Source organism: Porites lutea, chromosome 6 (genome assembly GCF_958299795.1).
Source record: "Porites lutea chromosome 6, jaPorLute2.1, whole genome shotgun sequence".
Taxonomy (NCBI): Eukaryota; Metazoa; Cnidaria; class Anthozoa; order Scleractinia; family Poritidae; genus Porites; species Porites lutea.
This window is the reverse complement of record NC_133206.1, coordinates 10,273,778-10,296,740: the sequence shown is the minus strand read 5'-3', so window position 1 is coordinate 10,296,740 and position 22,963 is coordinate 10,273,778. Positions and strand designations below refer to the sequence as shown.

General features: G+C 39.2%; 2 protein-coding genes and 1 non-coding gene across 3 annotated transcripts in view; all 3 read right to left on the bottom strand.

The window, feature by feature from the left end:
• Positions 1 to 126: 126 nt before the first annotated feature.
• On the bottom strand, positions 127 to 12,574 carry LOC140940277 (WD repeat domain phosphoinositide-interacting protein 2-like). Its single transcript, XM_073389201.1, has 17 exons — positions 12,413 to 12,574; positions 12,252 to 12,334; positions 10,049 to 10,152; positions 9,187 to 9,252; positions 8,506 to 8,562; positions 7,548 to 7,587; positions 6,982 to 7,043; positions 6,573 to 6,608; positions 6,123 to 6,215; positions 4,857 to 4,927; positions 4,252 to 4,359; positions 3,708 to 3,783; positions 3,089 to 3,146; positions 1,967 to 1,994; positions 1,742 to 1,849; positions 1,532 to 1,568; positions 127 to 900 (listed from the first exon to the last, which is right to left on the bottom strand). The coding sequence occupies exons 1-17, from the start codon at positions 12,481 to 12,483 to the stop codon at positions 664 to 666; spliced, it is 1,335 nt and encodes a 444-aa protein (XP_073245302.1). The 5' UTR covers positions 12,484 to 12,574; the 3' UTR covers positions 127 to 663.
• A 2,512-nt stretch (positions 12,575 to 15,086) lies between these two features.
• LOC140940053 (eukaryotic peptide chain release factor GTP-binding subunit ERF3A-like) overlaps positions 15,087 to 22,963 on the bottom strand; it is a 19,482-nt gene continuing 11,605 nt past the window's right edge. The window contains exons 12-19 of the mRNA XM_073388930.1: positions 22,636 to 22,717; positions 21,718 to 21,811; positions 21,142 to 21,222; positions 19,791 to 19,892; positions 19,297 to 19,368; positions 18,347 to 18,436; positions 17,743 to 17,911; positions 15,087 to 16,992 (exon numbers count right to left, since the gene is read on the bottom strand). Of these exons, the coding sequence (XP_073245031.1) occupies positions 16,946 to 16,992; positions 17,743 to 17,911; positions 18,347 to 18,436; positions 19,297 to 19,368; positions 19,791 to 19,892; positions 21,142 to 21,222; positions 21,718 to 21,811; positions 22,636 to 22,717 (737 nt within the window). The 3' untranslated portion in view covers positions 15,087 to 16,945. The remainder of the gene's footprint in view (positions 16,993 to 17,742; positions 17,912 to 18,346; positions 18,437 to 19,296; positions 19,369 to 19,790; positions 19,893 to 21,141; positions 21,223 to 21,717; positions 21,812 to 22,635; positions 22,718 to 22,963) is intronic.
• Positions 22,786 to 22,859, bottom strand: Trnas-aga (transfer RNA serine (anticodon AGA)). The gene has a single exon. It is a non-coding gene; the product is annotated as a tRNA-Ser (tRNA).

The following is a 22,963-nucleotide window of genomic DNA, read 5'->3' as shown; positions in this document are numbered from 1 at the left end:
GAGTAAATAGTGGAAGAAAGGATGACTCGGTCCCCTACTCAGTTTCGATATCACTTTAGCTCTGACCCAGTAATGTGGACTGATTTATTATGATACAGCCCTTGAAGCAATTCTACAAAACCAGACTTGAGTAAAATATAATAACTTGAACTTTAATGATCTGGAATAATTAGATACATATTCTCTCTATATTTTAACTTCATAACTTAAAACTTCCATCCTAAGCATTCGCTCACACTCAATCACTTAAGAACGAATGAAAACTGCTCCTTTCAAAAAAGCATTGAGATGCAAAACCTTACAAAATGGGCTACAATTCTAATCAATCGGATTTTGTTCGTTTTAAACTTGTTCAAACAATGAAATGCTTCAGTTTTATTTGACTTTTTTGAGTTGAATTTTGTTTTTCAGAATTGTTTTCGGTGAAGTTACAGAGGGCGCTGAGTTCGCTTTTATGGTATTAGAAATTTTGCAGTCGCAATACATTCATATAACTTATTGTTCAGAGGCAAGAGAATAGAAAACATTTCATCAGGGGCATACTAATTACAACACATCTTGCAAATGTAAAATGTACGTATAGCAAGGTTTAAGATGTTTAGCGCTGTGCAGTGCAGCAGAATATCTGGCAGCAAAATATCATCTACGTTTTAAGCGAGAGAGCTAGTCGTTATGCACAGTCAACGGTGGATACTCTGTTTCATCGTCCAATCTAAGGTTTCCAATCCCTTGCTGGTCAGTAAAGGCCGAGGCGGCTTGGGAAAAATCCCCCGTGCCTTCTCTCCCTAAGGGAGGAGAGTTTTGACTGGTTTGGGAAGAGGCCCGGGTTCGTGTATCTTGGGAATCGTCCTCTTTGTTTGAAGGCGAAGAACTGGGATCTGAGGGAGCGCTTTCCTCTTCCTGTTGGGAGATGGGATAATTAGTACTACAGTATTATCGATCCTAATTAGTGGAGGCGTGTGTGGCTGAGCGGTTAACACCTCGAACTCTGGATCTGGAAGTCAGGGGTTCAAGCCTTGCCCGTCGCGTTGTTTCCTCAGACAAGGAACTTTACTCCACTTTGCCTCTCTTCACCAAGGTGCATAAATGGGTACCGGCGACACACTGCTGGCGGGGTAACCCTGCGATGGACTAGCATCCCGTCCAGGGGGAGGAGCAATACTACTAGGCTTGCTTCATACTACGGAAACCGGAAATAAGCTCCGGCCGCCGTGTGGACCTTTGGCTTGTGTGCGCCTTTAACAACCTACCTTACCTAATATCAGCCCTAAAAGTGGCACGTCAACAGATCGCATTTGTAGTCTGGAATGGAAAGAAAGCTCTTGCCACATAGCGATCTGAAATGGGGTGTTAGCGCCCATGCACAAGTCTTGCAATGAGTCATAAATTTACTAGGTTCGGCGCCGAAGGATAGCCATCCTCATATTTGAAGGAATAGACCAACTTATTAACGATATCAGAGTTAACCAGTTTGGTTTTGATATCAGAGAAGAGGAAGACGAGAGAAAAAACTTTAAGTATAGTTACTTACCAGAGGTTTATCGGGTCCTTCCCCCTGACCAATTAATCTAAACACGATAACACAGTATAAGATGACTTCCAAAATTACAACAACTGTCAATCCCCTTTACTATCTCACATACATTTTTGCGTCTTGGGCTAAAGTGACAGAAGTAACTATGAAAAGTGTAGAGAAAAAAATTCATGTAAACCAGCACAATGAAATTGATGGACGTAGTACCTGTGTTGCTTGAGCAGTGTGCAGTCCCCTCCCTCCTCGGGGTCAATATTGTAAATGTAAAGATAACCATCTGCACTTGAAACCAGCAGTCGAGGGAGCTTTCCAATCCTACGGAGAGGGGTGGGGTGGATCAAAATTAGTCACCATAGCTGCTGAACAAGTTTGGCCTCTGTGTTCTTGAAAGTCAGCATTACTAAAAATATTATGAACACTGAAAATACTTACATTGCTATTGCACAGACGTTTCGTAGACCTAGTGTGAAACAGCAAGAGTCAGATATTTTACTCTGTAATTAAGTATATTCATATGTGAAACAACTGTAAAAAGGAAGTATAAGTGCAATAGGCAACAGAGACAACTTGAACCGGCTAGCTACAATGGGTCCGTGCTGTTAAACGAGAGTTCAAATTTGAATATTACACAAGGCCAAAGAAGAAGAAAAAGATATAATTTCCATCATAATGCAAACGGGAAACAAAGAGATCAAGGCTCGCACACATAGCATCCCGGACACCGTCAGGTTCTAGACACACAGCGATTGAAAAGACTTTTGTCATGCAAGGCCTCATTTAGGACGCAAGTTACGTCTACTGCAAGGATTAGCGATATCGCCTCGAAAGCGAACGGTGTAAGGGTGTTACGGATCAAACTAGACTGCCAGCAGTCTCTTATTTTTCTCATTTCAAAGTTAGTAGAGTAGCACGAGCGCGAAACACTGAAGAAAAGAAGCGAGCGACAAGCGCGTCAGTTTTTGAAAACAATTTCCACAGGCGTTCCCTCCCCTCTCCCTCTTCCTCATTTTTTGCTCCTCCCGCCAATTCGCGCCACTTTCCACTATCTGAACGCCGGAAACAGGCCAGATTCTTGTTATCTAAGTTCAAACAGACCTTAGACATTACTTCATGTACTTTCAAAAGATAATTCAATTTTCAAGGACTTTGCTTTCACACCATTAGCATCAAGTAAATTCTAGTTCTTAACTTATTTGGTGTTTTGCAATTTAATGTTCAAATTGCGTCTATTCTCTGAGCTGTTCTAGTTTGAGTGTTAAGACCTGAGCGAGCCAAGTCAGTATTATTATAAAGACGATGAAACACTGAAAAAAGAAGCAATGTTGATCACTTCGCGACCTATTTCTCATTTGTTTATATCAACGTGAGAGAAGGCTACGCGGATAGGTAAGGCTTCTCTTGCAGTTACCCAACACTTGACGAACACATAAAACTGTGGCTTGTTAGTTTAACTTGGACTCGTTACAATAAGCAACGAACTACCTGCACAGCAACATAAATTACAAAATGTGACAAGAAGTAGTCTGCTACTGAACAATTAACCGAAACCCTTACCTGCCTGTGGTAACCTCACACTGGCAAACGCTCTCTCTTGATTAAAAACCTCAGCCATCTAAAGACATACCAGGAACAGATTGGTAACGTTCTAGTTACTAAGAGTAACTTACCTTATAACGTAAGGTAAAAGGTGAAAACTGAAGTCCTATGAAACAGTAACCCCCTTTCTGACTGTTACTTATGTCAGTCAATTCCAAATCTTATCACGATTGTATGCTTCGTCAGGCAATCACCTACACATTTGACATCTTCAAAACGTTTTGCTGTTTAACACTTCTTTAACTGACTAATAACTGAGTGATCTGTAGGTTGCCCCCGCAATGCATTATTTCAAACTGTGTTCCATGCGAGGGTGAGTTTGTCGTTATTTTCTTTAAAAAATGTTCAACAAAACAATATTAGATTCGGGTTTTGTGGTACCAGCATCTCGGCTTCCGGCCTTGGGTGATATCACTTACCAGTATGTACTGCACCTCGATCGGCTTTGCTATGGATATCACATAAACATCATCCAAAATTTATTGTCTAAAACTACGACGGAAACCCAGCCACTCCTGTACGTGCACACTGAGAACAAGACACAGTTTCTGGTTGTCATCGAGGGTAACCTACTCACATGAACTGGAAGATAACTGCTAGGAGAAAGTGCTTTGCCAAAATAACCCATCAAACCACCAGCTTCATCTGTAGGTCTGCAAGTACATGAAAAGCAATAAATAAAAACCATGCTCATTTACTGAAACTCAAGGTACACTCATCAATTCTTATTGGAATCTTAAAAAAAAAAAGGTTCACAAAATGTGTGTCAGATAACAAAGCCTACAAAAATATTGTCAAATGAAACAATACGCTACAAGCTGCTAACACAGGTAACCCGCTCCTTATTGGCGTTTTTCTAGTTATTTTTTTTTCAAGTATGTTATTGTTATTTAGTTTAAGTGTCAACATTCATTTAACCACTGAGTAAAATCCAAATTTATGATTATTGTAAAAGGGGAAGCGTTTCTGATTTTACGAACTTTCAGACACAAGAAATCATTTCAACAATATCACCCTGGTAGAGTTTTATTGACCCCAAACCAGCCAACGGATATAAACGTGTAAAAAAAGTACACAAAATCCTTGGTGTGGCTAAGTTAGTTCCTGATTATGTTACTTACTCCTTCTTTGGCGCTTCAAGTTTGAAAATATGTACTGTCTCTGTGTTGCTTGATGCACACAAGAACAATGAGTCATGGCTGAAAGCCAGTGAGTTAATGGTCACACATCTGGACAAACCAAACAAAAATATGCAAAATAAGAACGTTTTCCTATCTGGCTCAGCTTGCAAAAGAGGCAAGAATTAAAGTTCTGTCAAACTGAATGGGACCTGGGTGCAACATAGGATATTAATTTTTTACCTTTGTCACATGATTGCTGTACAGTGCAACAGCTCCCCCCCCACCCCCCACCACCCCCTCCCCCAACCTGTTAGCCAGTCAAAACATTATTTGGTTCATATATACGTTCATTTTTATTTACTAACTGTACTTAGTAGGAATCATATTGCTAGTGTGAGCATTTTACTCTAAGCTGTTTACCATGCTTATACTGTTGGTAGCCTGCATAGCAGGCGTCGAAAGGGGTAGGGGGTAGGGGATAGGGAGGAAGGGAAAAAGGGGAGGGGGATTTCTCCCTCCCCCCTCCCCCTCCCCTTTTTGCGCCTGCCACGCAGGCTATACTGTTGGCAAAGTCAAGATCTATGAAAGTGTTGAAAACAATGTACCGTTTTACTCCTCGTCGAAATTCATAAAGCTTTACTCCATCTGGAATTGAAAATACTCTAATGACTGTTCCCTGTTAAGACAAATGAGAGTACAAACGTTGACAATGGTCAAAGTTTATGGAACTTTATTCTTGCTTCACAGGGGCGGATCCAGGATTTTTTTTAGGAGGGGGTGCACTCGTCTCTTGCTCTACTTCGACACCAATAAACTACTTAGTTTTTTTTTTTTTTGCAGAATACCAGTTGTATTAGAAAACGGCAGGTTATCTCAGGGGGGGGGGGGGGTGTGCACCCCCTGCACCCTCCCCCTAGATCCGCCCCTGCTTCATGCTCAGCTGGTAGATACCTGAAGCACTATATTTTTTTTTAAGACAGCATAGGTCATACAGATGGGGCTAGATTCAACAGTCCCCGAGAAGTTAAACATGTCCATTTTCCTAATGATTTCTTAAAAAGTCACGTAAGCTACCATAACACTGGGCAATGTATACCTCATGTGTCAAAATTGATGAAAAATTTTGTTACACAGTTGTAACACCAGGGGTACATTTGTACCAAAAAATGCCAAGTGCATTAAATACCCATGAAATGAACATTTTTGTTGCAGTAACCATTCCGAAGAACGTAGAACGTAGAACTTGGTTGTACAAGTACTTCATACACTCAAGGCTCAAAAATTGTTGCATCCACAGCTGTTTTTAGTGTCGTCATGTAATGCTCCTCCCTACAGCGTTGCATGACAACACTAAAAATGGCTGTGTAGCAGACTAAGTAGTCCAGGACAGGAAGATGTTCTTGCTGAGCAACTAACATTTAAAGCCGCTCACATGCCAAATGGGGAAGGGTCAAAGCAAATCAAAATGAGAATTAATTTATGTGAGAGCTGCTTGTCCAAAGGACAAACTGGAATTCAATTTTTTAAGCTCTGGTACTGTTGTTTGTTACAAAAAGTGCTTTAAAACAAGGGGTGATAAATCTGGGCAATTTTTTATGCATCTTGAATTGTCTTAAAATCACTGGACAATAATGCCCAGTCATGATAACAGCATCTTAAGTTCTCATATAGGGCACAAATAAGAAGGATTATTTCTTGATGCTATATACGGGAATGTGGTTGTGCTCTCTAGATACTTCATACAATGCTGAATTAAATACATGTTTGATTAGTCTTATTTTCAGCTGTGAAGTTGACGACATATTCCACACATCAGTATCAAAAACTTTGAAAGAAAAAATACAGGACAATTAAGATATTTTCAAACTTGCCTTTTCTGATGCAGTTGACAGTTTGGTGCCAGCACTGTTAAATGCCATGGCGGCAACAGGAGAATCATGAGCAGGAATCATGGTTACTGCTCTCTGGAAACAAACAATATTAAGATTTTAACCAATTTGATGCCCCCAAGATAAATGCTTGTCCCGGCAATTTATCTCTTACAATTTGTCAATTTTCTTGTTAGCAACAGGAGTGTGAATGACAATTTTAGAAACTGAAAGACTTGCTGAAAATTCCAAAGTCATACTTGTGCTCAATCTTGTGCTCATAGTCATAACTAAAGAACATTGACAAGTCATAACTCTAAAGGTGAAAAATGTCCTTAGCCTTCTTTCAAGAGATTTGAATAACAACATCTATCACAACAGTCAAACCAGAGATTTATTTATATATTACAACTTATTTCACTGATGAATCTTGCTTCGAAGGGCATTACTTACCAGGTTAACACAGTCGAAAATCTGAACTTCCCCAATCTAAAGAAAAAAGAACAGAATCATTATCTGCTCTATGGTTTATTAACCTCAAATTTAAAAAAGCAAACAAAATGACAAGGTAATACAGTTCAACCCTCGCAATATCGTGAAGTGGCCACTTAATACAGGTTGCCGGCTCAATAGAGGTTTGTCATAAATCAACATAAGTATCTCCACTGAATTTATTCAGTGTGACGGTGCCGGTTAGTGGCCGCTCTTGGGGTGGTTCCTGCTTCCAGGGTTGCCATGGATACCTCCTCTCTGCTTATCGCATTTGGCCCCCTACTATCCTTTAAGGCACCTGCTCCCAATCTCATCATTAGCGATGAGTTTAATAGGTTCAACTGTAAGTAACACAGAGTCTAAACTTTACCTGATTACTTCCAGGATAAGCGAGGTAACAGTTATCTGAGTTGACTGAGAGAGCACAGAGGCCTGAAACAAAAAGAATAATTATTTATGTAATGTCATACTCATACAACTGCAATGAAAGCCTCATATTTTCAACTCTGTTATAAAAAAAGGCCACTTTTATAATTGCTAAACAAAAGTGCCCGAGTGTTGTGTTATTTTTGCCTTAATTTACTCCAAAGCCTTCTGACATATAGAAACAAATGGTTGTGTACATGTAAATGTACTATGTTTAAAGACAAAATTTGCCCATAACTATCATCATTAGATAAGCAAATAAATTTCTTCACACATAATTTCTCCATCCCACATAGATGTTACAGGTCAAAATTAAATTCAGGTTAAAATTTTTTAACCTAGCTTGATTCGATTCTCTACTTTCTTCCTCTCCTAGCCCTAATTCATGAATAATTAGAGGCCACTTGCCTGGTACCCCATTAGAGTGGCCTCTTAATGGAAGTTCAACTGTACATATGGTTGAAGTATTTATGGATAACAGAGTCGAGAACATGGTGCATGGGTACAAACCTGATGGATTAGGTGGTGTATCTCTTATCGTGTGTAGAACCTAGGTAAAAAAAACAAACAACAACAACAACCACTTGAATTGTGTACTGTGATAATCATAAATGGGCCAGCTTACTAAGAACAGGTTTTATGGGAGATATTTACATGTATGTTACATATTAACCTGATCAGCATGGCATGAGACCTAAAAAGTCATCCTAGATTTACATGAAATTCCATCCATCTTCATGATCATGGCATAGAGTAGAGCTTTATGCAACCTACTACTACTTCAGGGTCAAAGATAAGAAAGGCCAGGTTGTATAAAACGTACTTAAGATGAGTGGGTTCTTAAGTTCTAGAACAATAACCTATTGTTTTGAAACAATACTTGTCACTTCCATCTTAAGAGGTTTTCTGCACCACAGCCTGGGCAATTTTTCACATTCTTCCCTGGGCCAGGTTGTTCAAAGCTAGGTTAAGATAACCCAGATTTGGTGTGAAGTTAGATTTCAGATATGAAAGCTTAATAAGAAAAGTCAGTTTAAATCTTCTTGACTACAATTTGATGATTGGTTGCTCTAAAAATAGAGAAAATTATCTGAGAAAGTGCTTTTGAACAAAAGAAAAAGAAACCCCCATTAAATGTAACCCAGGTTAGCACTAAATGGCCTTCGAACAACTTGGCCCTGGAGACTACCATACAGACATCTGTTTCAATGATGGTCAAAGGATAATGTTGAAGATGCAGTGATGATCATAATATCATGATTAAGGTAGTTTATTACATGAGAGAGACACCCAAGAGAATATAAGAATGAACTACAAGTGGGATAGTTTTGAAATTTGTTTTTCTTCTAATTAATTAGGTTTTAAGTAACATATAGAAGTTATTTTCAACTTTCAGCTAACATAGGTTAATTTGTTACAATAACATAATATAATATGTTTGGACTTGACAATGGTAATGTAAACACACCTTCATATCCCTAATGTTGTGAATATATAAACTCTCTTCAAGTACTACAAGCAGCCTCTGCAAAAATACAAAAAACAACATCAATAATATTGTGCAATAACTGATGAACAAAACCATAATAATTTCCAAACACGCAAGGCTGTCCTCTAAAGAAAACTTAAAAGAACCACAGCACTCTGATCTTGTAAAATCTAGGCTGAACAGTATATTATTTTCATGAAAAAACTAAAATTTTCTAGTCGCCTGAGAGCAAAAGTTGGGTGGAAGGGGCAACCAGGCTCTGCTAAAGCACAGCCCTATCATATCATATCATGCATGCAGTATGTGTGTGGGCTTCAGGTAGCATGCATGGAATTTTTGAGCCCCAAAATCTCACTATAACTATCATTAAAATAACAATTCATAATGACGAAGTCTACCATTCAGTTTTTTTTTCTCTGCATCCACCTAATCATTTTTCTCTCTTAAAATTATTAAATTTTTTTATTCTTTTTATTCTTTTTTACACAACACACCTCGAATAACCTTTGCTACTTGCAGGTTGTGTTTTAATTTATTTATTTGTGTACCAAGATTTTGTCATAAATAAATAGTGTTGTTGTATCCAGAAGTATCACTCAAAGAGCGTACTTTCTACAGTTTGTAAGATCTATATAACTTAATTAAAAGTCCTTTACTTACCACTCTATTGAGTCTGACAGCTAAGATTGTGTTGGGGTAACTGTAATTGCATATTTCTGTGCCTTTCTGTGTAAAGACAATAGAGAGTGGAATCACATAAGAAACAAGTTTCTAGATGTATGGCAGTGAAAAGGTGGACCTTTATTACAGTTACATAGCACTTTGAACTTTCAACAATAATAAGACAATACTGACTGAGTCATATGACTGTACTGACAAATTTAAATACATATAATTTTCTGCTTCCTTTTCAAAACTACATGTATGTCTATATGTTCATCTGAGACAGTTTGAGTTTTTTTTTTCATTTTTTGTCAGTTAGTTGTTTTCATTAACTGTCATGGGGAAATATTTTTATCAATTTAGTGTTAAGATGGCATGGATGTCTTAAACAGTGTGTGAAACTTGGTGGTGTACTGTGGTCTACAAAAAGTGCTACACATGTGATCTTCGTTTATAACTGAAAAAGCTCATTGACTCCAAGTTAAAGAAACAAGGAAGGGATATTAGTAAACAAAGTGTTATATTTGCACCAGGGTAGTAAAATGAACAAACTTTTCTTTGAAACAAGGAAAGTTGGCTTGCGCTTATTTGCAATTATTGCTTAGCTTGCAACATAGTAACTGAACATTTTTTCTTTAAGTTGTATTGGGAAAGTACACAATAACTGGCTGTCCAGTCCCCGAGCCATGGATGATCTATAACCAGTCTCAAATGTTTTAATTCCCAAAATCTCACTTCCTATTCAAAATCCTTTTTTTAAAGAAATAAGTGAGATGTCACACTACAACCCAGCATCTTGAAAAATCTAATGTGGACCTCTCTTTTTACAGTGCAACCAAGATTCATATGCTTATTTTACCTTAAAATGACAAACTTTGAGTTTCCTGGGTGCAGATAAACTGACAATAGCTACCAGACTACTGGAAAATAATCTTTCTACTATACAGATGTCTTCTGTTTCTCCTGTGATAAAGAATATAAAATTTAAACTTGTACCTGATTATCTACTGTAGTAATAACTTACATTGTATATTTCAAACCAGTCAATCACTAAGTTTATAACCTTTTTTAACCCCTTAAGCCCTAAGAGTGATCAGCATCAAATTTCTCCTTGTAATATCAATGCTTCATAAAATTAAAGCAAAGTGGTCATGAGAGTTACAAACATGATCACACAAGATGAATTTACTTGATATTTTATCAACTTCTCCCAATTACTTCAGTAGGACATGAAAATTAATATCTAAAACAGAAGTTGCTTTCTTTCAAAAAAGGTACATGCAAGTGAGAAAAATGAGGCCCTGTTAGGGTAATAGTCTGAAAAGAGACATGGCCATGCAACAACAATGTAAGACAGTTGAAATGGCAGCAAATGACACAAAGATGGCTTGAAACTGCGACAACAACAAAGAAAAGCACAAATACTGACAGGGACAAGGCATGAAAGCATCTAACGATGAAGTTAAATTATCTGAATATCATGGAAACAATAAGGTCACACAAAACTCAGAGAGTCAAAGGACGCGACCTGCATCGACATCCTTTGTGAGCCCGCAAATAGTCATGGGATCCACGAGTTTACGACTGGACCCTTAACAATAGGCGCCGTTCCATAATGTTACTATATTAAGGGTTAGTGAACAGGGCTAGGCTTATGTCAGCAAGTGGAATGGAACTCCTCAAGATAAGTTTCATGAAGAAGTTTAGGGGTTAAGTTTGGTGGTTCTGAAAAGGGAATTACGGACCTTCCCTATAGGGTAGTACAACTTAGTTGAACTGGGTCTGGCATAGGTTATATGTTCAGGCATATCCCAAACCAAACATTCCTTAATCCTAAACCCCGCCCCCACCTGGAAGAAAATGTGTTCTGTGGTTTGCAACAGAAACTGTTGAACTGTGTATCTTTTATGAAATAACCTCTGGAACAATAGATTGTTTTACTATTTTCAACATAAGGATAAATTTGTAAATCGAAAACACAGTTTGTCACTACAAAGCTCATTTTATTTTAGCCTGTGAAAACAGTTGGCATTGTGCAACTCCGCCACTAGTTTCCCTGCGAAATGACATCTGAGCAACAAATGCAGAAATTCCATACTAATTACGCATGACTACCCAGATCTGGGTCGTGTTTCTGATTGGCTGAAGTAAATAAACCTCATGGCACGATCAATCAGAAGCACTACCCAGATCTGGATAGTGATGCGTCAGCAGTATGGAATTTCTGTGTTCATTTCTCAGATGTCATTTCGTGGGGAAACCAGTAGTGGCGTCTCAAAATATTGGTAATTCAAATGGAAATTTTATTTTCATCACTGACAGGGTAAAAAAGATCCCTGCATTGAACTCTTTACACACAATTCAGGATCAAACCTAAATCCTGATCAAGGATTACAAGACTCAGATGAGCAGAAAATTATGGAGAAATAAATACCGGATGAGTTATGAAAATATAGTTCTCAAATTATCAGAGATAAGACACCTAAATCTTATAAGCAGCTACATTATTAGATTAGAAACCAGAATATTCCAAAAAAAGATTCAAATGCGATTCAAATTAATAAAAAAAAAACTGTTATAATCAACTTACTCTTAAACAGTACATTGACAATGTTTTCAAAAGGAACTGTTAACTTCTTTTGAAAAATAACTGCTTCGAAAAAAGAGGAAAGGGGGAATCAGTGGCAAATTATTTTATCATATCCTTCCAAAAAACTAAAGAACAATGACATGAACGACAATAACAATAAACCTCTCTAAAATCAGCTGACCGTTTTCAGTCAAAGTTCGCAGGATTTCGTGACTGAGCGTAAATGGGTTTTCCTTTATCATTAAAGCTAACTCATTAAATCAACCCTGTTAAAAGTAAATGTTACCGCGGTCAGGGTAAAGCGAAGCTTAGTGGTTTCACAATAGTAATTAGGAAAACTGAAAATACCTTAAGCTTTGAACTCAAATAAGATGACGACATACTACTGTGGCTTATGTATGCGTGCCCTTGAAAATTAAACCTTTGCTTTTCTTTCGTTCCTGTAGCCTAATACGAATAACACAACACTTACCATATTCGTAAATTTCTTCTAACTTCTCCACTGAGTTTAAGGAGAACAGTTTGTAGCCGGATTTTGACCCAACTGCAAGAGAGCTGGAAAAGAATTTTTCCTTCAGAACGTGAATGCAAAACAACAACTCAAACCCGAAGACATCTTTTTGCCTCATCTACCTGCAATCTTGATTAAAGTTGACGCATAGTAAGTTTCCCGTTGGATCCCCGCCATAAGCAGCAAGATTCATCGGTAAAAATGAGACGTTTCTCCCTGGTTTTCCACAATAATTATGAACCAACTGCAAACGAAAAATTATCAACAATAACAAACCTACGGTTAATGACATGCGCATAGCTGAGTAAGCAATTTTACATTTTACCCGCAATGCACTCCGTACTTTTGGCGGGATACGGTAATGCTGAGCATCGTCGCGACCAAGCATGCAAGTGACACAGTCACGAGACCGCGCGCTTTTTTTTTTCGCGTTTTTTAGGCAAGCGAAGGCAAGCGCGAAGCGAGCGAGGACCGGTCATACACGTACAACAGGGAGCCTTTCTCGAGAAAGGGGTCGGCTAGCGGCCGCACACATCTGTTATGCCAGTGCCAGGATGGCTACCAGCATTTTTCCAGAGATACGCACAATTTTCCAAATTTCCCTCCTTCCCCCTCTTCAACGCCTTCAGAGTTCAGGGCCTTCTCGGCTGTGGAAATCAGCACGATGGAATTAAGACCGGGGGAGGGACTCCGCATATGAAATGGGTGGGGATGCTCGTATAAATTTCGGATTTTGGTCTCACTTAGAGTGTTCTGGGCAAAACGCCATCATATTTAGCCGTGAAGGTCTCGTTTAGGGTTGTAAGCGAAAAAAACATAAGAATATATATTTGATATGTATATTTTTGATGCCTTTTATTTACTCCATTCATATAATCCAAGTTTTCTCATTTGTCTCTTTTAGGGGTCAAAAAAAGCTTAGGCCACTCCCAGATCGGTCTCCTTTAGGGGTTTAATTCAAAATTTCCGACGAGCACCCCCACCCCTTTCATATGTGGAGTCCCCCCTGGGGAATTAAGACTTTGACCCGCGTAAACTTCCAAATAAAAAGGTTATATTGCAGGGGTTTCATTTCAGGCCGGACGCCGGACGCAACGTCCGGTTGTTTGACATGTAACGTCCGGTAGTTCACACACGAAATAATTATTTTTTTAAGTGTGAAAATCGGTTTTTTCCATTCATTAACCAAAGGAAGACTTGACCCTTATTTTACTCACTTAGTAATGTAATGCTAGAGAAGCCACGACCGGAAATACGTCTGCGCTTCGCAGGCTGATGTAATGCATACAATCGAAAAAAAGAGAGATAATTCCTGTCATAATTTCGGTTACCCAATTCCGATCCAGGGAACGCAGGAAATTGCATTTTAGAGAGTCCAATTTTACAAATTTCCCGGGGGGCATGCCTCCGGACCCCCCTACGAGTTCGTGCCTCCGGCACTCAACGTTCGCGCCAGCGGTGCCAACTGTTGAAGTCCGCCAGCTGAACCACTGCATCCGATACTTCCAAATGCTACCGAAAACCCTGATATTGTAGTACTAGTCGCTAACATTGCATCTGGGCGCCCCAAGAGGTAGTTATCAACAAGCGTACGAAACACGAGAAACAGACCCATGAGTCTTAAAAAAACAACAAAACAAGCAAAACTTTTGCGTTAGTCTATCTTTTTTCAAGTTCTTATTCATTGATGGGAAAAAAAAAGGCATTCAATAAGACAAACTGACATTAGAAACTTCAATATTTTATTAGTTACCTCTTTGCTTGAAAAACAAAACCTTTTTTTACAACGGTAAATGTACCATTAGATTCAGTCCTATTTCATAACAGATATTCATTTCGGTGTAGCATAGGGTAGCACGCGTTTAAAACGAAAGGGGGGTAATAGAAAATCGAAAGTGCGAGAAGGGAAGGGACGGGAGACGGTTTTTCTTCTCAAATCCGCCCCTGACTTCTAGCGTGGTTTTATGAGCAAGTTTAAAGAGGGTAGTCCTTGTGTTTACTTTCGTCTCTGAAAAAGGAAAGAGTTGATTACTTGAAGATGTTCGTCACCTTTACAATTTTTTGCAAAAAGCGCCACATACTCCGGTTTCAAACAATAACAACTTTTCAGAGGCTCAAAACAAAAAAGTACATCAATGTATAGAACAGTTGAAATCATACCCTTCGTTTCGAAGGTACTTGCCTTGATCCTTGCTCATTTTCAAGACCGCTGCTAACCTGAGATCAGGCTCAATTTTCGTTTCGCTTTGTAATAACATTCCGGCGGGCAAGGCGAAACGACAGCGGTAGCCGTTAGAGAGAATGTATGAGAACCGCTCAAATTGGGCCTGATCTCAGGGACCGCTGCCAGCATTGCGCGAATCTGCGTGTCCTTCTCATTTCAGTTAAGTGTCTTGCGCGAACTAAATTTACTGCTCCGTACAATTCCAAGCCAATAAGCTTTAGACGTAATATATCAAACATGAGATGCAGTGTTTCATCACCAGATGAAACACCGAGAAGAGAGTTGAAAATACGACGCGCAGCGGAGTATTTTTGACGAACTTCGAGGTGTTTCATCTGGTGATGAAACACTGTGTCGAATGTTTGATATTTCTTCTCAAACAAAATCATTTTTGAAGGAGAAATTAAGGATGCAAATACTAAGCAGTGTTTCATCCGATTTCCAAACACTCATTAAACATTAATTTCCTTTGTATTTTCTTAATGAATTATTAATGAGTTTGAGAATGTCGTATGAAGAATGGCTATTTTCAAGGAATGCTTGTTGAGGTCAACATCGTCGTCCAGGGGGAATTTTAAACATTCTGCTTCTTTAATTTCCATGTTCAGTATATTAACCATAACGCCAAATATACAAATTTACTTCTCCATGAAACCTTTCACTCCCAAGGCTGCCAAGGTTGACAAAAAAAATCATAATTTAATAAAAAAAAAAAAATAGACAAATTTCACTTAGTAAACCATTGGAAAACAAACACCGCTATCCGAAAACACAACCGGAGACGTTTCGTCTGAATGACCACACCATAGAATTTCGAGCACGGGATGACAAGGTAGAACTTCTGTACATTTATCGATAATGGGCTTTGAGAGTGAAAGCGTTCTAAGATAATCTTAGTAGTTGATAACAATGAATTGAAATTAGTTTTATGGCTTCCTGCAGTGGATTATTTAGATCGTTCTGATTCGCAAGATCCACCCTTGACACCTCGCGCAGCCATGCTTAGCCTCAAGGATAGGGGTCAAATTTGACTTCTTAGAACAACCTTGGTTACTTCATGATATCACTAGTTTGGCTCTGTCGCACTAAACAAGTTTTCTAACAACTTGTCTCGCAATTTTGTAGCCACACAAGTTGCAAGAAAAATTGCCTAGCAGTCCCCATTTTGAAGTTGTGGGAGAAACTACGTCGTTGTGGTGTTGGATTGCACTATGGCGCTGTTTTAAGGACAATATCACATTTTTGTCAGCTATTACTACCCGGCGCGGGAAACTGGGTCCAAATTAACCCGCCACAACAGTCCCATAGTGCAGTTTGAGACAGTCTCAGTCTCACGCGGCGCAACCTTGAAATGACCCATAACAACGATTTCGCTGCAAAAATCATTACGCACATGACCGAGAATCAAGTTCTCCTTTTCGCCAACGATTACTGCAACGTAAATTATGTTCATTCAGGACTCGCAACGACCAGGGTTGTCATTAAGAGCCGGGGCCGGGGATTTTCCGCGGCTACTAAGAGAGTGGCCCCTGGCAACTTTTATTGGAAAATAGAACGAAAATAGAACCAAAAGAAATCCCTAGCCGTTTGATCCCCCGCCTACTTGTTGTATTTACCCGGCAACTTGAAATCTTAGTGACAACCCTGAACGACGCAACAAAATTGCGCGAAAAATTTTAACAACACTGTTTCGTAAACAGGACCTACACGGAAAGGCTCAAAAAAGAGTCATAATGTATTAGTTCTGCTTTGTTGTCACTGGACAAATTTGAAGTTAGTACTTTCTATTATAATAGAGAAAACATCTCTTAACCAAAATTAAAACAAACTACTTCATTAAAATGATTACAACAACCTTATAAAAGATGTCGTGCTCAACAGAAGGCGTTCAAAAAATTCAGCCCATAAAGGAAGCTCTCAGGAGTGGGGGTGGGGGAAACGAGGCCTTCTTGCTCCTATTCCACCCTCCATCCCCGCCTTCTACGCAAACGTTCTTAGGATTTCGTCACGCGTTCCTTCGGAAGATTGCGTGACGAGCCAAAGATCGTCTGCATGGGAAGCTACCCCCAATCCCCTGCGTTCTCGAGAGCTTTTTGCCTCGCTCTCAGGTTACAGAAATGAAAATATGATAGAGGTGAGGTCATCTTGCGCAGCCCTACTCTCATAGGCTAATACAAGTTTTGGCACTTCAGTCAGAGATAATGCTAATCACGAGTCCGGCATGATCAGTTTAAAATGCGCTTAGCTCTGCATAACTTCTCTTCCTTTGTATCTGCTATGCCAAGTAATTGTCATCTTTAAGAGTAGTTTCAAATGGCGCAGCAGATAATCACTTGGGTTCCTTCAAAGCACTGAAACATCGCAGGGTACAGGAGAGAGAGCTGTTTAAGCAAACCACCTTTGTACAGTACAGTAAGTAGTGTCTTTCCATTTACGACCGGATAAGTTTTAACACTTTTCCAATGCCGATGGTCTTTCCTGGAAACAGAAAGAGAAGAAATGTTACAAAAACCTTCATAGAAGGCTCGTGGCCGAGCGGTTAGATCGCTGGACTTGTAATTCGGAGGTCCCGAGTCCCGTCCTGACCACTCGCTGAATTTGTTATTATTAGGGAAATCCCCAGATTTTTATACTCATAATGACATCTCTCTCCTTGTAAACAGCCAACTGGTTTGTCTCCTGTCAGTTGGGATTTTAAGCTTTGTCGTGTTTATTTGATCTACTTGTTTCAGTCATTTATTGACCTATTATTATCCTTTTACGCTGTTAACACCGACTATCCCACAAAGGGCGTTTTCCCAGGCGAAAATGAAGAGAGGCAAGCGCTCTCACCACAGCACTACCATTGCTACCCCGATGAAAACTGTAAATTCTACAATAACTAAGCGACTTCTCGCGCGCTGATTGGTCGAGAATTATGGTCTATGAGAGCACAGACCATTTATATGACGTAATGATTTCTGTCTCTCGCAATTTTTTTATGGTGTACGCTTTTTAAGCCCATAAAAATGGCTTTAAAATGTTTAAAACTTTGCTGTGAAACCACTCGCCTGCGACTCGTGATTCCACTTGAGTTCTGACATTCTGACGTAATTTCTATGGCCTATAAGAGCGTAGACTATGGAAAATTGTTGTCGCTTTGTTAAATATCGAGTTTGCCGAGTTTAAGGATGGAAGTCCTGATTGAATGAAGTAGACAATAGTTGTTAACTTTCAAGTCATTCTCACCTTCATCTCTGAGCGTAAATCTCCCCATTTGTGGAAAGTCGGAAAACTTCTCTATACACACAATTCCTGATGTTTGTAGCCGAGCTACTGCGACTTGATCTTGCTTAATAAATCTTGGCCTTTGTTTCATTCTCTTTCCTGTTTTCCTATCAACTAAGTCTATTAATGTCTAGAGAAAAAAGAGAAATGCAACAAACTTCGTCTGAGATTCACACGGGAGAATGAGGTTTCACTTGCTAATATAACTGAGTTAATGAGATAAAAGGGATCCAAAAGGCTGACCCTAAAAGAAAGATTTAGAAAGAAAGCATTTGCTTCCTTTTAACATTTCATCTCATTGTGTTAGCTAATCTACCAGACATTACAAAAGCAGATCCAGAAGGTTTTGACGAGGGTGGTCCATACTTCATCATTCCTCGCCATTCACATGTTTTCTAAAAAACTTAGGAAGCAGCAAATTTCCGCTAATCTCATGTCCCCCTTGTAAGCTACTTTGAACCCTCCTAAATCAGGAGGTTTGGAAATAAATGGTTACTTAATCCCGCTATAAAAAGGTTACGGAAAATATTTTCATAAAATATAATCAGAGAAAGTACCGCCTCACCTCAAAAACGACTTCTTCTATGACGTTATGGATATGAAGGACAGCACGATATCCTGCGCAAATGATGGACTTGTGTTCAAGTATCACCACCTGTCAACAATTTGCGAAAAAAAGGCGGATGAAATAGGAGATTATTTCTGACAACTCAAGGTTTTTGGTTCGCACATCCTAAATTAAATTTAGAACAGACACAAGATGAAACCAGCTTTTCTGCATACAAAAGCTGTAATGGCCCTCTTGACTTTGCGAAAGAGACTGGGTTGGTGTTGTGTCGAATTGCACTTTGGGAATGTTTTGTGTAGATGGAATTGAACCTTGGGACTGCTTTGTTGAAAGACTTTTGACCCAGTTTGCCTGCAGAGCGTTTTCAACATGACTTCGCGTCTGCCATGTTGGTGTGTCAAAACATAAAAACGGCGGCCATGTTGGTGTTTCAAACCAGTCCTGTGGGAGTTGAACTTTCTTTTGTTCCAATAAATTAGCATTGCTACTGACCACGTAAGTGAAAACGCTCTATAAGGGTGGATTCCAATGTCGCGTAATTTTTACCGGCATATGCGCGTAAAATTTACGCGCGTAAATAAAAATAGAGGCGATGTATGAAAGGCCGCGCGTAAACGTAAAAGTGGAGCGAGTTTCAGGTTTTGCGTTTGCGCCTCTCGCCTCCGCAACCTCCGAGGAGGCTTCTTTGTGTTGTGGGGAGGCTGGGGAGAAAAAAAAAAGAGAACGCGCGGGGCATGATTGGAAGGGGAAAGAAAGAAGAGCCTTTTCCCGCCTTTTCCCTCTTCCCATCGTCCCCCGCGCGCTTTCAATTTTTTTCGATTATTGCTATTTTATAGGGATACCCAGCGGGAGCCTCTGTGGAGGAGAGAGCGTTCACGCGATACCTTTCACACTTGGATACCAGGGTGGAAAATGGTGGAGAAAGTCTATAACAACTGATATCATACCTGGGCTTCAAATGTTTTCACTGTGTGGCATAAGTTTTCTGGCGAACAGAGCACAAATCCAGGTGAAATATCCTACAAAAAAAGGTTGAAGGGGTAATATTCAGAATTTTTAACTTTGGAAAATGAGTCAAGGTCACCCAAGGCAAAAAAACGTCCAAAAAACGCCGTTGTTTGAAAGTCTTGTCAACTCTCTAGGCCCAGAGCCATATTTCACATAGAATGTTTGTGCCTATCAGTATCAATCATTTTAAAACTAATACAATCGAGATCTTCAATATAAGCATGGCAAAAATAACACAACTTTCTGGGACTCGAAGCTCCCACACATTCAAGAAGGAGGCCTATGGTCTTCCCTGGGAAGCCTCCTTTTCAGTGCACCTGCATGTTTAAATGTTGTGTCATAAGTGTATCACAATGAACATTAGAAATGAAATCTTGCCCTCTTTAAATTACCTACTATTCCACCCACCGAAAAAATCATGCTTGTAACTCACCTCTTCTTCAATTCCCCTTAATTTGACTTTAACATTATCTCCAGCAATCGCTTCTGTTTTATCTTCTTCATCAAATATGATTCCTAAAACTTCAACTGGAACCTGTGCAGAAAGCCATACTGACTCAGTGTGTAATAAAATGTTGTTTGAAAACAATGTAATATCATTTCATACTTGCCTAAATCTACATGTACATCATAAGTAAGTAAGTAACAACTTTATTTAATGAGGGTAGCACATGACCGTAAAAACTGCTGAACTAGTGGCCCTCAAATCTTTCCCATCTTTCTCTGCTTATCGCAGATGGGACTGATTAGCAGTATGTTAGCCTGCAAGCAAGCTCTCTGGGGCGCTCTGCCTGCGGGGGGAAAGGGTGGGAGAGCTTTCAACTCCGTCTCTGGAATTTGAATATCTGCATAGAAAAAGTCGATACAAAATGTTGATTGGTGGGGACATTGGTAATGATGTCACTACCCTTGGCACATGCTTAAACACGTTTTTCAATGTTTATTTACATTCGCCCTGTCCTGTTCCTGCTTTGGGCTGATTAGAGGAAATCTGACAGCTCAGTCGACAGGGAGCCATAGGGAAATTAGAGGTGAAACTCAAAATTACAGAGACGTCGTTGCAAGCTCTCCTTCCTTTTCCCGCATCGCCACCAGTGTGCCCCGGAGAGCTTGCTCACAGGCTAGCAGTATGCAGGATAAGTGCAGTACATACATGTAGTCTTTCTCATCAAAAGTCATCGCATAGCTCGGGAGGCAGCATCTTGGCTTAGTGGTCAGAGCATTAGACTATAGTAATCTGGCCAATCCAAGCCATTTCGAATTGATTCAAACACAGTAATTGTTGCATGAATAAAAATTCATAAAATTCCAATTGGGATCATTAGAAGTGGGGCGTCTCAACTATGCCTTAGATTTTTTGGGTTCTAATCCTCAGTCACGCTTGTAAAACACCAATTTTTGGTTGCCTCCTCCTGGTTTTTAATCCTGTTGTATTCCACTTGCAATATTTGAACAAAATTAATAAGTGGAGTACCTGCAAACTAGCTGGAGCATTCCAATATTAACAAAACATGTACTATCTCTTATAACCAAGACGTACCAGAAGACCACGTTTGAATTGCATTGGGTGACCCAATGGTCCAACATATGCCTTTTGGGGTTTAAAGTGACTATTGTAATTGACACGTGACATTTAGTTGACCTTACGTAAAGTACTTGACCAAGACGAAAAGGTCATTGTTTGCTTGCTCTACTACCACACATAAACCTTGCTTTAAATTTTTTCATGCCCAAAAAAGTTTTAAAATAAATACAATAAAACATAATAGCAACTTTTTTATTACCTTGTTGGGCATCAGTATCAGTGAATCCCCTTTGGAAAGTTTTCCTGATTCTATTTTACCAAGTACTACAGTCCCCATATCCTGCAAAGTAACACAGTACTTCACGTGAGTCATCTGAGAGTAAAAGTGGCTTTACAGTGGAAGGGCTTTCTTACGGGTTTCGTCTCAAAATGTTTATCTGAAGAATCTGGGCAATGGCATTAGAAAAAAAAGCTTCAAGACCCTGCTACATGCTTCAACTTGTAAGCAGTAAAGAGGTAAAAAGAGTTTCAGCAAGTTCAAAATAATGGTTTAAATTTGTTCTGGTTGATTTACCAGACGTAGCATGTAACAAGTTTTCTGAAGGAGTTTCTCTTCATTTTATCATCACTATGACCAATATCACAAGGGTAAAAGGAAGTCTGTTTGCAATATAACATTCACAACAGAAATTCAAAAGCTTGCAGAAACTTACTTTTGTATTAATGAAGTTTCAGCACATAACAAAGAAGGCCCTAACGTCATTGCCGATCGTTAGCAGGTAGTGAAAAACAAGGCTGTGCAATAATGCACTCTGAAGTAACACACTGTACACACCTTATATCTTTCAGAGAGGGGTACTCTAAGGGGTCCATCAACTGCACGTGACATTGATGGCAACTCATCTATATATTCCAGGAAAGATTTACCACTGTAAAATAAGTTAAACAAAGTATGTGATTAGAACAGATACAACAATGACCAAACTCCACAAAAATCAATAAAATAAATAAAGAGATTACTTTATTATACAAGGGTGATAAAAATTACCAATGACCTTCTTTTTCTCATTTCTTTTTTCATATTTTTGCCCTCCTACAATTTACATATAAGTTTGCAAAACCTAGTTTTGACTCCTTTTAATGACTAATTAAAGAAGAAATTCAAACTTATTCATTTTGGTAAAACCCTGAAAAACAAACAAAGCTACACAAAATACTGCAAAAGTTATTATCTTAACATGAGATCTAGAGCAAATAAACATTTCATACTGCTCCAGTAGTGACATTAAGTAGCTAAAGGTTTTCTCCTATGCACTAAAAACCCAGCAAACCAAACCAATCGCAAAACAAGGAAGAACCTCAGATGCCAGGTACAGATATACTGTTTGTACTCTCTGCTTTGGAAAATCTCCTGCTACAGGGGTACTTACCATTTACTTCGGAAAATCAGAAATTCTGGTTGGAAAATCAAAATTAATGGTTCATGCCATTCCTTTTGGGAAGCTTCAGAAAAATCAATTTTTCTATTCTTTTAGTCAGTTCAGCTGATTTGGATGTACTTTGTAGCGGGTAGTTCTCCCACCACTTCAAATTCTATAGCTTTATGTTTACGCACAGAATTTCCACCCTGGGTCAGGGTTAGTGTAAATGGTAAGCATCCCAGATGTTTTATTTGAATGTTGTTTCCCAACAGAGCTGATAAATTAAATCAAATTTAATAAAAGCAGCTTGGGAAGCCTGCTGTTTCACTTACCTAAACCACTGACATTGGGAAGGATCTAATCTTTGTCGAAGATTGGCCCCTGTTAATCCAGAACATGGCATATAGTGGATGTCTGTAAAAAAAAATAAGTCACGCACTTGATATGTTTTTTTCATCAACTGGAAAAGCAGAAAAAACCGGAGCCCCAGATGGGATTCGAACCCATGACCCTCCGTGATCTAGTCGGATGCTCTAACCACTGAGCTACTGGAGACTAGATGGCGAGCAAGGGTGAAATGTGGGTCTTTGACTAGAACGGCATCACGCAGTCACATAGTCAAACCAGGGCTCACCACCACGCACTCGCTCACCATCAAAA

What these genes read in the sequence shown, in the direction of transcription:
- LOC140940277 (XM_073389201.1), bottom strand. Translation starts at nt 12,483, where the DNA reads ATGAATCTTGCTGCTTATGGCGGGGATCCAACGGGAAACTTACTATGC. An exon ending in TGTCAACTGCATCAGAAAAG is followed by an intron (nt 4,928 to 6,122) that starts GCAAGTTTGAAA and finishes TTGTCTTAACAG; the next exon opens with GGAACAGTCATTAGAGTATT. An exon ending in GCAGTTATCTTCCAGTTCAT is followed by an intron (nt 3,147 to 3,707) that starts GTGAGTAGGTTA and finishes GTATGTCTTTAG; the next exon opens with ATGGCTGAGGTTTTTAATCA.